The sequence below is a fragment of the Mobula hypostoma genome, chromosome X2 (assembly GCF_963921235.1).
Source record: "Mobula hypostoma chromosome X2, sMobHyp1.1, whole genome shotgun sequence".
In the NCBI taxonomy this organism is placed as follows: Eukaryota; Metazoa; Chordata; class Chondrichthyes; order Myliobatiformes; family Myliobatidae; genus Mobula; species Mobula hypostoma.
The window spans coordinates 47081869-47096550 of record NC_086129.1 but is presented as its reverse complement, the minus strand read 5'-3'; the positions used below and the strand labels follow the sequence as shown (position 1 = coordinate 47096550).

Here is a 14682-nt window from a genome sequence, read left to right as displayed (position 1 = left end):
TTTAAGACAACTAGAATCTAAAAGCAAGGATGTAATGCTGAGGCTTTGCAAGGCATTGGTGAGGCTTCACTTGTGAGCAATTTTTGGCCCCTCATCAAAGAAAGGATGTTCTGACATTGGAGGGAGTTCAGAAGAGGTTCACAAGAATGATTCTGAGAATGAAATGTTTATCAGATGAGGAGCATTTGATAGCTCTGGGTCTAGAATTTAGAAGAATGATAGGGGATCTCATTGAAGCCCATCGAATGTTGAAAGGCCTAGATAGAGTGGATGAGAAGATGTTTCTGATATTGGGGGAGTTTAGGTCCTGAGAACGCAGCTTCAGAATAGAGGGACGTCCATTTAGAACAGACATGAAGTGGAATTTCTTTTGCAGAGGGTGGTGATTCTGTAGAATTCGTTGGCACAGATGGCTGTGGAAGCTAGGTCTTATGGAAACCTACTGGATATTGAAAGGCCTAGATAGAGTGGATGTGGAGAGGATACTTCCTGTAGAATGAGGGAGAATCTCATTGAAGCCTATCAAATATTGAATGGCCTAGATCAATGATGTCCAATGGGGACAATTATGTGTCCTAAGGAAGTGTTAGGGGAAAGAAAAGTCGTTGGGAGGTGCTCAGGATTTTTGAGGTGGAGGTAAGCAGCACCCTAACTTGAGGCACGATACCTGACTGACCGTTAGTAGAGCAGGCACTTCCAAAAAATCAGGATGAGGCACTGGAACACAGGAAGACCCACAGCTCTGCAGGAGGTGAGCACTCATTGTCACAACACGTCTGATACTTGGCAATCCCATCCGACCTTACCGACCAAACGGACATTATTGGGGATGCATAAATTAGTAACCAGGGCACCTAACAGTTCCCCTTTGATCGCAGCATGGAACAAGTTCATGCAATTTAACAGTGGTAAGTCGAATACACCTTCTGAACACTGCCCAGAACTAAACAGTGAAATAGAGCCAATCTGTGAACCTGCTGACCCCAAGAGTTCCTCTTGAGATGTTCAAAATGATCTTGGCTTCATAAGTGTGGTCAAGAACCATTTTGGCGATTATGAGCCAGTACATGATTGGTCAATCATGCTAACTGGAATAGTATAAAGGTAGTTTGCCGAACACCAGCTCTATCTTAACTGACATTCAGATTCCAATCTGAATCCTTGTCAATGTAATTTTCACTGTTGTGATCGTCTTCATCTTCACCTCACCGTTCCTTTGCATGCCGCTACCATCGTTCCATGCGTGTCAACTCACTGCCATCATCAACATCTGATAGGCATTCCCAGTTTGTGCTAATTTTTCATTTTAATTTAGCCCTGTTAATGATGGATAAATACACACTGCACAATGTCTATGAGTCTGAAGGCGGTGAAGCCTTGAGTTCTAATCCTGCTAAGAAACAGAAACTACAGGAAGTGTGTCAATACAATGTTACATACCTGGCGTATGGTTTTATTCCTTTCCCGTCAGATCAGTGACACCCCATGTGTCTTATTTGTAATACTGTACTGTCTAATGAAGCCATTAAACCATCAAGATTGCAGGAACACTTCTGTAAAAAAACACCCTGAAAAGGCTACTCAGTTCCAGAAGATGAAAGAAGCATTTAAAAGGTGTTGCAAACTCGAGTCATTTGCCAAGAAAGCTAAAAATGACCTTGATGGTGGTCTCATCGCTTCTTATAACATTTCCAAAATGATAGCAAAGTGTGGAAAATCCCATACAATTGGCAAAAGATTAATAATGCCTGCTGTATCAGAAATGCTCACCATTGTTCTCAAAATGGACACCAATATTTTAAACGCAAACAACAGGAATTCTGCAGATGCTGGAAATTCAAGCAACATACATCAAAGTTGCTGGTGAACGCAGCAGGCCAGGCAGCATCTATAGGAAGAAGCGCAGTCGACGTTTCAGGCCGAGACCCAAGGGTCTCGGCCTGAAACGTCGACTGCGCTTCTTCCTATAGATGCTGCCTGGCCTGCTGCGTTCACCAGCAACTTTGATGTATGTTACCAATATTTTAAAACCAATTCCTCTGAGTAATAACTCTGTTAGCTCATCATATTGACAAAATGAGTGAAGATGTTGAGTATCAACTGTGAATAGGTCTAAAAAAAACAGAATTTGGGTACAACTGGATGAGTCAACGGTGCAGGACAATGAAGCATAGCTAATGACAAATATATGGTTATCAAAAATGGAAAAGTTTATGAACAGGTTCTCTTTTGGAAAAAGTTAAAAGCATAATTCAACAGAGAATCAATCCACGATGAGCTCAAAATGTATATTGAGGATAAAAGTATTTCAATTAGGAGTTCTTGTGCAACATATGTAACAGATCGCCATGCTGGTTTAGTGGCATTTATGAAAAAAAAAATTCCAAATCTGTTTGCAATTCATTATGTAATTTATCACCAACATCTTGCAGCCGAAAACCTCAGCCAGTGACGTTTTTCAAGCATGACTCCTGTAATATCTGCTTTCAACAAAATTAAAGCTCATCCATTAAATAGCAGAATATTTCACCAGTTATGCCAAGATAATGATGATAATGCTTGCTTCAGCACACCGAAGTGCCTTGGCTGTCAAAAGGCTGCTGTTTAAAATGTTTCTTTGATATTTTTCACACTGTGGTTGAATATTTGCTCAAAGTTGACAAGAGGTTGGGAACCAAGATTGAACTTCGACGTGGAGATCTGGCATACCTAGCGATCTGTATGGCAATATGAACATTGAAACTGCAGGGTGAGAATTTCAATTTAATCCAGGCAAAAAGTGCAGTGTCCACTTTTATCAGAAAATTGAAAATATATAAGCAGAACATTGGGAGAAGAACGTTCTCACAGTTTCCCTGTGTGGAAAGCATGGCACTCTCTTTCACAGATGGTGATTTGCAAGAGTACTGCTTACACCTGCAGAAGGGTTTTCAGAATCGATTCAAGGATTTGAATGATCTGGAAATTCAGGTCTGGGTAATTAACTCATTTCTTTGCAAGGTGAAAGAACAGGAAACAAGCTTGCAGGAAGACATTATCGAAATTCAGAATGATGAAGACACAAAAATGCTGGCTTTTGTGGTTTGTGGCTACACTGTGTTATCAAGTTTCCTGGTCCTTGGAGAAGAGTCAAATTGTTCTTCTTTGTATTTCCGTCCTCCTCCCCTGTTGAAAGAGGCTTCAGTGCAGTGAACCACATAGTCACAAAAAACAGAAACTGCTTGGACGTTGTTACGCATGCGGACTGAAGGCTCTTGTTGTCACAGCTTGAACCAGATATTTCAACTCTTGTTAAAAACCATCATGCTCAAGGATCACACTGGTATCAAAGCTGCTGTACAGTACACAGGTACTGTGTAAGCTGGGTTTAAAGACAAATAAAAATTTAAAGCAGAATATTTTTCCTCATGCTACAATATAGTAGACATGTTTTTACACTGCGGAGGCGCCGGAAAGTACATTGTGCCTAGGAGGAGCATTGGCAAGTATGAAGGTGCAGACTCAATGGGCCAAATTATCTAATTCTACTCCTAAGTCCATAAGACCATAATAAAGATCACGCAATACAGTACTGTGCAAATGCATCAGGCACATATATATAGCTCGGGTGCCTGAAACGTTTACCCAGTACTGTAGCAATTTTACTGCACTGATGCCACAAAATAAAAACAAATTTATTGACATATACGTGAGTGATGATAAACCTGATTCTGATATGGGTCTCTGTTGTGGACTGAGAGCAGGAAGGGGGCAGGGAGAGGGGAATCATGGTTAGGAAAAGGGGAAGGGAGAGGAGAGGGAGTGGGAAACACCACAGAGACATTCTGTAATGATCGAAAAACCAATTGTTTGGAATCAAATGACGTTGCCTAGTGATTCAGGGCTGGGTGTGACTGCACCACCCCTCCCCTGCCTCTGGCATTCCTTCTCTGCCACCAGTCCCTCGCCCCTCCCACAGCACTCCACCCTCTCCATTCCCAACATCCTTTGCTCCCACCAGATTTACAAACTCGCTCTCCACTCCACATCCACCTTACTACAAATACTGCATGCATTCAAATATAACACCTTTAGTCCTGTGTTCATCACTCTTTGATTTTGACACCCTGTTACACTGCAAATCATCCTGTTGACTGTAATTTTACCCTATCATCTGCCTGCCCTTGCTTGGAGCCTCACTGCACATTGCCTCTGTTTGTAAACTATCAGACTCATTATTAGCACTATCACTCCAGTTCTCATCCCACTGCCAAATTAGTTGAAATCCTCCCGAACAGCTCAAGCAAAACTACCTAGAAGGATATTGGCCCTCTCGGGTTCAGGTGTAACCTGTTCCTTTTGTACAGGTCATACCTCCCCCAGAAGAGACCCCAGTGATTCAGAAATTTGACCACTTGCCCCTTCACCAGTTCCTCAGCCACGCATTCACCTGCAAAATCACCTTATCCTTACCCTCACTGGCTTGTGGTACAGGCAGCAATCCTGAGATTACCATGCTGGAGGTCCTGTTTCTCAGCTTTCTCCCTAGCTCCCTAAAGTTTCCTTTCAGGACCTCCTCCCTTTTCTGATCTATGTCATCGGTGCCAATATGTACCAAGACCTGACTACTCACCCTCCCCCTTTAGAACACTGTGGACCTGATCCAAGACGTCCCTGACCCTGACACCTGGCAGGTAACATACCATCTGGGGGTCTCTATCGCATCCACAGAGTCTTGTCTATATTCCTCTAACTACTGGAATCACCTATCACTTCCGCATTCCTCTTCACGTCTCTGGTCTTCTGAGCAACAACACCAGACTTGGTACCAGAGACCTGGTCGCTGTGGCTCCCCCTCAATACTGTCCAAAGTGATAGTATTTCAGCGACACACACCTCATTCTTCTAAACTCCAGCGAATACAGGCTTGGAGTCATCAAACACTCTTCATATGTTCCAGCAAAGTACAGGCCCTTCGGCCCACAATTTTGTGCTGACCTGATAACCTACTCTAAGATCAATCTAACTCTTCCCTTCCACATAGCCCTCCATTTTTTTTTATCATCCATGTGTCTATCTCTTAAATGTTCCTGAAGTATCTGCCTCTACCACTACCCCTGACAGGGCATTCCATGCTCCCACCACTCTCTGTGCAAAGAACTTAGCTATGACATCCTCCCTATATTTTCCTCCAATCACCCTAAAATTATGCCCTCTCATATTAGTAATCCTTCCAGTAACCCTTTCATTCCCAGGAACATCCATGTAAACCTGTTCTGGACCCTCTCCAATGCCAGAACATCTTTTCTAGATATGGGGACCAATCAGGATTAAACATGGGTTTTATACAAGCAATGAGGCCAAACCCTCGATGACTGAGCAGTAATTACATACCTTCAAAGTCTCTGGCCTCCAAGTCCACCAATGTACCTGCTGCTATGACCATCTGTAAAAACAAAGAAGTTTGACTGAGATCACATAAGATAAGTTGAAAATCATTACCTTGTACATTTCAAAGAGACATGCAATTTAAAATCTATGCATTTATATGCCCCAGGAATATGATCTAGTATCCTCCTATATCAGGAATGTAATACCATTTATTTCTCTGATCCCAGGAATTTGATCCCAGATCTCTCTCAGTTCAGGGATGTACTTCTACTTATCATGCCAGCTTAAAGGAAAATATCCACTTGCTTCTCCCATCACCAGTCCCACACCAGTAAATGCTGATTTACTCTAATAGTCCTGATGAAGGGTCTCAGCCTGAAATGTTGACTATTTATTTATTTCAATAGATGCTGCCTGTCCTGCTCATGTTCCTCCAGCATTTTGTGTGTTAGACCAGTAAGTGCTGCTTTGCTTAAACATGCTCCAGTAATTTCCAGGCTTTGCTGACTTTCCCCCTGATGACAAAGAGAAGGCGAGCAGTGGTATTGTTGTAAGCTATAAATCTATGGCTTGGGAGCTGGGGAGTCAAATGAGACCACAGGGTCTCTCCAGGTTACAACAGGGTTCTGTTCCTGTGAACTTTTTGTAACCTGAACAGTTCACAATTTGGAAATGTGACCCTAAGCTGAGTTTCCACACAGCAGAAAGTGTCTGCAGGCCCACAACAGCTGGCAAATCCACCTTACGGTTTCCCAAGTGCTTGATTTTATTTACAGGCTCTACACAAGTTGGCTGTTAGTAATCTAAGGAGGACATGTAAAGAGTGTTTATGGTTGTATAACTATGATAGATTGAATGGCCATATTCTGTGCTATGAACTCTATAATCACAGGGCTTCAGAATGTCTGGGTAACATGCTGAAAGATAAGTTTTCAAAACATACAGTGAAATGTATCGTTTGTGTGAATGACCAACACAGTCTGAGGAGGTGCTGGGGGCAGCCCACAAGTGTCGCCACAACTTACCAACCCTAACCTGTACGTCTGGAATATGGAAGGAAACCAGACACCTGGAGGAAACATGCACAGTCGTGGGGAGAACGTACCAACTCCTTACGCTGAGTGGCAGCAATTGAAACCTGATTGGTGATTGCTGGCGCTACTAACCGCTATGTTACCGCGCTGCGCATTCTTGGAAGAATGGCCATTCTTGGAAATAATGGAACTTGCTTTTTAAAATGGAGTCCAGGGTTTTGAGTTACCATGGCTAGTTATAAGCTCTGTCTTCATAATAGTTTTTGGATGAGGTGAAAGAAAAAAAGATATGTATTCTGCAGGACAGAAAGAAAGACAAAGTAACTACTGGAGGATAATGAGAGAGTAAAAATGGGGAGGGGAATCAATATAATGTTACTCATTTGGTTCTGAGAGCTCATGTGAAATAACTCACTAAGATTCCCCAACACTGATACTTGGGCTAATTTTCATGGTTGGCTTCCATGGTTGCACACAATCCAAAACAGTGTGAAACTTGAGCATGGACAAATTGTCCCTCATGCCTAGCAGTATGAGTCCAGTTTAGCTCTTGGCACTTGCAACAGGAATAGTCAATAAATCAAGAACCACAGTGATTTTTCCTTAGACAGGGGCACTGAGGGAACTGTTTCTTTGCCCAGACGATGTAAGACACATAATAACTGACCATTTAATTTCTTCTATAATCACTATTCCGAGACCCTAATTATTATCATGTTGTAGCAAAATATATGAACTTCAAATCTAGTTTTCTGTTCCTACTATATCCTCTTTGACAGTGTGACAAGAGACTTAGGCGATGAAGGGAAGGACCCAAGCGCTGGAGTATCCGAGACTAGAATTGATACACGATACGAGGCCTACGTGAGGCCAGGGTTCTAAACTAGATGCTAGACAAGAATCCAAAGCCATTGAACCCTAAACTGTAAATATTAAAATCCTGGCACAAAAACATGGCCATCAATTAGCAGGATGGGCCTGGCTCTTTAAAGGAGATGCGCCGGCTAGTCATATTCCGGAGAGTTGGAGCGTCTAAATCCCAGAAGCTGGCACAATTGGGTGCATACTGTAACAGATAGCAGAGAAATTATATTAAGAAGAAGTTACTGCCTTTGTCAAAAACCTGAGTAATTATCCTATGTTGGCCCCTTTAATGATTCACACACTGATCTCTCAGTCACTGGTCCCATACGCAACCAAAGTCAACATAAGTTCCAACATGTCCAACAGGGTTCTAAATTATCTTCAAGAACTCATTGAGGTTGATTATGATATAGTGTTATAGTCAGACCTCTTCCACATTCTGCAGTTCAAAAATCTGTACAAAAACTTCGTAGAGGCAAGACCTTATAACAGAGCCAAACACAGGACATCTGGGACTTCAGTAAATTGTGAGATCAGCAGTTTATCACTAGGCTTTGAGAACAGAAGAAACCATATAGGAACAGAAGGAAGGTGAATTATGAACAACAGAAGGTAAAGAAAGTGACATAAATAGCAATAAAGTAAAGAGGAAGGAGAAATAAACATAGGGAAAATGACACAAGAAATGTGTGCAACCAAATAAGTGGGAATGAGACTGAATGACTTTAATTATGTTTTAGAGAAATTACTTGGAATTGATTGAAAAGAGTTTCATTGATCTGACATTCCATCCCCAACTTCATGCAGGGAATATATTGATGAATGGTTTCAGAGTAAGTTCAAAAAGTACTTTATACTTTATTGTCGCCAAACAATTGATACTAGAACGTACGATCATCATAGCGATATCTGATTCTGCGCTTCCCGTTCCCTGGAGTACAAATCGATAGTAAATATTAAAAATTTAAATTATAATCATAAATAGAAATTAGAAAATGGAAAGTAAGGTAGTGCAAAAAAAAACCGAGAGGCAGGTCCGGCTATTTGGAGGGTACGGCCCAGATCCGGGTCAGGATCCGTTCAGCAGTCTTATCACAGTTGGAAAGAAGCTGTTCCCAAATCTGGCCGTACGAGTCTTCAAGCTCCTGAGCCTTCTCCCGGAGGGAAGAGGGACGAAAAGTGTGTTGGCTGGGTGGGTCGTGTCCTTGATTACCCTGGCAGCACCGCTCCGACAGCGTGCGGTGTAAAATAGTTAAGAATAATCAGTGACACCAAGGGGGAGGCAATGCTTGTAAAAAGCAAATGAAAGAGTAATAAAAATCAACCAGCAAATTCTGTAGATCTGCAACTCAGATCCATTGTAGAAAGTAACTGTGCTTCCAACATCATGTCAACACAGCATTCACTATTTTACCCTATCTTTCATGACAGGGTGAAAGATAGTGCCATGTAGCTTTTTTAGATTAAAAGAAAAGAAAGAAAGGTTAGCTTCAATTGTCACGTGCACATTGAGACATACAGTAAAATGCATCATTTGTATCAATGACTAGCACAGTCAAGGATTACTGGGGGCAGCCCGCAAGTGTCACTATGCTTCTGACGCCAGCATATCATGCCTACAACTTGAAATGTGTGCCTTTGGAAAGTGGGAGGAAATCGGAGCACCCAGAAGAAACCTTGTGGTCACTGGGAGAACGTACACGCTCCTTACAGACAGTGGCAGAATTGAACCCAGCTCACCTGTCTTGAAAGTGCTACACCAACTGCTGTGCTGCCCTTTTAATACACACATCTTTCCTTGCATACTTTCTAGAAAGCTGTTTCATTGAGAAAGTCTTTGAGCCTATCATGGTGAGAGCAGCTAACTAAAAGATACTTAGCAGTCAACAACGATGATTGGATTGGCCACTGTCTAATCCACACTTTTATTCTTTCAGCCTTGTCCCAGAACAACAGCAGCAGCTGAGAAGCAGGCACAGGTAAAGCAATTCTGAAGATGTTAAATGTATCTGTCTTAGAGAACAGTGCAGACACTGCAAGTCCAGTGTCACAATAACCATGCTAAAAAGAAGCTTTAAAATATGCTGGTTTTCTCATCTCCACACAAAGTAAAATTTGACGTTTATTGGTCATACTTTTGGGCTTTTCCTGCTTTATGTGGGATAATGGCAGCTGTTGAATGAATCAAACTTAGCCAGAACTATGGTGATATATTTAATGACAGTTGAAATAAAAATAAATTTGAAACATAGCCTGAATCAGATCAGGCAAGAGTTATAATTCCATAGATTTGATCAGCCTCAGCTTGACAAGACACTATGAAAGTTGCTTCACTGTTGGATGTTGGCTGAAGAGAGCAGTGTGTAAGTGTCAAGCAGTAATTTGCAGGGTTAAAAGCTATGACATTTAGCCTGAAGGTGTGTGATTCAGTTTAAGATATATTTCTTCATTTACTGTGCTGTTTTTTTAAAACTAAATTGCTCCATATTGTAGAAGCACAGTCTAGTCATTGTTTTAATTTTCTGTCAGTTTAACATTCGATAGATTAACATCAGCTTGTCTTCATTTTGAACCCTAACTATAAATTAAATAGTTATAATAAATTATAAATATAAATACTATTTCTTATTGGAATTCATAATTTGTTTTTATATATTGCACTGTACTGCTGCTACAAAATAACAAATTTCACGACTTATGTCAGTGATATTAAAACTGGTTCTGATTCTGATAACAGATCTTTGCATTTGACGGCCAGGCTCCAGTGATGGAGGAATTAAATTCAGAGATGATCCAGCGACTACAGCTGGAAGCTGAATTCACTTGGTAAAATTCTGAAGTGCAATGAATTGGAACTTGTTTCACAAAATATAGTCTTTGTCTACAGGCTTGGGGAGGGAAACAAAAGAATGGCAAGCTTCACCTTGATAAATTCCAAGCACATTAAAGAAGGACATATCTACGCATGTGGGTACAGTAAGCATCTATTTAAACTGCATGTCAAAACAAATCACACTTAAATTCCAGGACTGCCCCTTGTACTTTCACTTGAAAGTACAAAGTAATGGCCAAGCAGTCTACTCTGATTTTCCTATTTACATCCATTCTAAACGAAAGAAAGGATATGCTTACATTGGAGAGGGTCCAGAGGAGGTTCATGAGAATGATCCTGGGAATGAAAGGGTTAAGGTATGAGGTGCATTTGATGGCCCTGGACCCATACTTGCTAGATTTTAGAGAATGAGAGAAACCCACTGAGTATTGAAAGGCCTAGAAAGAGTGGATGTGGAAAGGATGTTTCCTATGGTGGGTGAGTCTAGGACCCGAGGGCACAGCCTCAGTATAGAAGGACGTCCCTTTAGAATAAAGATGAGGAGGAATTTCTTTAGCCAGAGGGGGGTGAATCTGTGGAATTCATTGCCATATACAGCTGTGGTGGACAAGTCATTGAGTATATTTAAAGCCGAGGTCGATAGATTCTTGATTAGTCAGGGTGTCAAAGGTTACGGGGAGAAGGCAGGAGAATGAGGTTAAGAGGGTTAATAAGTCAGTCACAATGGAATTGCAGAGCGGACTTGATGGGCCGAATTGCCTAATTCTGCTCCTGTGTCTTATTGTCTTGTGGTCAGAACTATATGGAATATTTCTTGAAAGTGACTAGGAACAAATTTTGTTGCTGTTGATCTTATAGGAAAATGCACTTGCGAAGGGAAACTGTTGCATATTTACAAACATCACACAGTATTGCAATGGAATCTTTCAAATTAGATCATGGTTGATTTAGCTGTAATGCAGTTTACATCTTCTGTCACCCAAAACACTGATTCAAAAGGCAAAAGGTTCCATTAAGAGCCATTTATCTCACTGATCTTCTCTGGTAGTTGGCTCACTGATGTGATTATTGGACTGCAGTTTATACTGATCTCGGTGTTTTCTATGTTGTTGCTGATTGGTGGGTGGGTGATACATTACTGTTTTGTATGAGGAAGGGGTTGGGGATTTGGTGTCTGATGTTCTTGTTGGTGTGCTTCTATGTGGGTGATCTGCTAGTTTTTGTGCGTGACAGAGGGGTTGAGGGTTTGATGGTATTGTCACTGGTTTTTTGAGAGGGAGGGGGTTGGGGGTTTGGGGTTTTGATGTTCTAGCTGCTGTTTTCTGTGTGGGCAATCTGTTAGTTTTTTTGTGCGAGGGACGGGGTGGAGGGCTTTGTGGTTTGTGAGTTTTGTGTCTTTTTTCTTTTTCTTTTTCATGTGGGCGGGTTGATGTCTATGCTTTCAACTACCCCGGTAGATTTTCTGTATTTCATTGCTATCTGGAGAAGACAAGTATCGGAGTTGTATTGTACATGCATACTTTGACAATAAAATGAACCTTTGAAACTTTTTAGATTTTAAAGGGTAGTATATGTTCAAATCCCTATGCTCCACCAAATGTCGGTTGTTCCTTTCCCCATCACTATCAACACAGGGGCACCACAAGGCTGTGTGCTCAGCCCCCTGCTCTCCTTGCTTTACTGTACAGTATATCTATGACTACGAGGCTAAGTACAGCTCCAATGTCATATTTCAGTTTGCTGACGACACCACTGTCATTGGCTTAATCAAAGGTAGTGATGAATGAGTATATCGGAGGGAGATTGAAAATCTGGCTGAGTAGTGCCACAACAACAACCTCTCACTCAATGTCAGAAAAACCAAGGAGCTGATTATTGACTTCAGGAGGAGGAAACCAGAGGTCCATGAACACAGGAGATACTGCAGATGCTGAAAATCCAGAGCAACATACACAAAATGCTGGAGGAACTCAGCAGGTCAGGCAGCATCTATGTAAATGAATGAACAGTTAAAGTTCAAAGCTGAAAGTAAATTTATAATGAAAACGCATATCTGTCACCATTCATTTTCTTGCAGGCATACTCAATAGATCTAATAACCATAATAGAATCAATGAAAGACAACACCAGCAGGGTGTACAACCAGTATGCAAATACAAAAAGAAAGAAAAGCTAATAATGATAATAAATAAATAAGCAATAAATATTGAGAACATGAGATGAAGAGTCCTTGAAAGTGAGTCCATAGGTTGTGAGAGCAGTCAGTGATATGTTTTGGGCCAAGATCCTGCTTCAGGACTGGATACCAGGGTCAGGACAGAGGTCCATAACCCAGTTCTCATTGAGGGACTGGAGGTGGAGAGGGTCAATAACTTTAAATTTCTTCGTGTATGCATATCAGAGGATCTGCCCAGGGACCAGCATGTAAGTACCATCACAAACAAGGCTTGACAGCACCTCTATTTCCTTAGGAGTTTGTGTAGTTAGAATGTCATCTAAAACTTTGACAAACTTCTACAGATACATGGTGGTGAGCATCCTGGTTGGCTGCATCACGGCCTGATATGGAACCACCAATGCCAAAGAATGGAAAAGATACCAAAAGTAGTGGATACAGCCTAGTCCATCCCAGGCAAAACCCTCCCCACCATTGAGCATATCTACAAGGAGCATTGCCACAAGAAAGCAGCATCCATCATCAAGGACCCCTACCACCCAGGCCATGCTCTCTTCTTGCTGCTGCCATCATGAAGGAGGTACAGGAGCCTCAGGTCCCTCATCACCAGGTTCAGGAGCAGTTATTATCTCTCAACCATCAGGCTCCTGAACCAGCATGGATAACTTCACTTTCCTCTCAAATTTCCTGATGATGCTTGGGACTGTGAAAATGAGGAGGTAAAAAGTTTCAAGGAAACTGCATCAGCAAGAATATTATGTTCAAAAATGTGAGGCTATCCATTGCCTTGCAGATAAAAGCAAAGTATTTCTTAGGTGGTGAGAGATCGAGCAGCGGTGATGATCAAAGGGACCTGGATATGTCTGTACACAAGTTATTGAAGGCAAACATGAAGGCGCAGCCATTGTGCTAACGTTTGTTATGAAATGATTATTCAGAGGAGTAATGTAGTCTTATTGTATAAACACACACAAAATGCTGGAGCAACTCAGCAGACTAGGCAAAGAGCGTGGAAAAGAACATACGGAGACTATGGAAAAGAGCATAGTTGACATTTTGGGCTGAAACCTTTCGACAGGACTGAAGGGTTATTTTGTTTTGTGATTTCCAGCTCTTGTTTGTTTCTCCTGTTTGTGATTTCCAGCATCTGAAGATTCTCTCTTGTTTCTTGTACAAAGTTTTGTTGAGTCCACACCATTGTTATGAAAAAAAGTAGTTGTGATAGAGAGAGTGCACACAAGTTCACTACAATGATTCCACAGATTTTGGATTTGGTGAATGAGGAAAGATTCAATAGACAGGGACAGTACTCTCTGGACTTAAGAAGAATAAGAGGAAAGCACATCGGACCTATAAAATTCTTCAACTACTTGACAAGGTAAGTGCAAGGAAAACATTAACATGGGAGACTGCAGATACTCAGCTCTGGAGCTAAAAACAAGCTGCTGGAGGAACTCTGCAGGCCAAGCAATATTGTGGAGGCAAAGAGGTAGTTATTTTGGGTTGAGGCACAGTATCAGGGACTCGGGCAGGGACAATGATTCCCTTGGTCAAGGAGTCTGGGTTCAAGAGATACAATAGGAAGACCATTTAGGACTGAGAACAGAAGACATTTCCTCACTAAGGAGCTGGAGACATTTTGGAATTATCTAGCTTGTACATCGAACATAGAATAGCACAGCACATGTTTATTCATCCACAATGTTGTGTCAACCTTTTTCTTTACTCCAAGATGAGGTAACTGGTTTACAAGCAGAGGTGATATGTAGTGAGGAGAGGCTGTTGACAGTCAACCAGGATGAGTTGCAACGTAAAAGGTGGACAAATTCGAAATGGATAAATACAGAACTGAAGGTGTTGTATCTGAATGTGCGCAGTATATGGTATAAGGCAGATGAACTTGCAGCACAATTGTAGATTGGCAGGTGTGATGTAGGCATCACGGAATCATGGCTGAAAGGTTATAGCAGGGAGCTTAATGTCCAAGCATACACATTGTATCGAAACGGCAGAGGGGGTGCCATTGCTCTGTTGGCAAAAAGTGAAATCATTCAAAAGAGGTGACATACGGTCAGAAGGTGTTAAGTCATTGTGGGTAGAGCTAAGGAACTGCAAGGGTAAAATGACCCTGATGGGAGTTGTATACAGACCCCCAAACAGTAGTAAGGATGTGGCCAACAATTTACAATGGGAGATAGAAAATGCATGCCAAAAAGGCAATGTTATAATAGTCATGGGGGACTTCAATATGTGGGTAGATTGGGAAAATCAGGTTGGTGCTGGATTAGAGGAGGGGGACTTTCTAGACTGCCTATGAGATGGCTTTTCAGACCAGCCCATAGTTGAACCCACTAGAGGATTAGTTATCCTGGATTGGGTGTTGTGCAATGAACCAGAATTGATCA

At 41.6% G+C, this 14682-nt stretch overlaps 1 protein-coding gene across 6 annotated transcripts in view; it reads right to left on the bottom strand.

The window, feature by feature from the left end:
- LOC134340712 (NF-kappa-B inhibitor delta-like) overlaps positions 1-14682 on the bottom strand; it is a 261763-nt gene that overhangs the window by 24231 nt on the left and 222850 nt on the right. For all 6 annotated transcript variants that reach the window (XM_063038180.1, XM_063038177.1, XM_063038178.1 and 3 more), the window contains one exon: positions 5374-5425. In XM_063038180.1, the coding sequence (XP_062894250.1) occupies positions 5374-5425 (52 nt within the window). The remainder of the gene's footprint in view (positions 1-5373; positions 5426-14682) is intronic.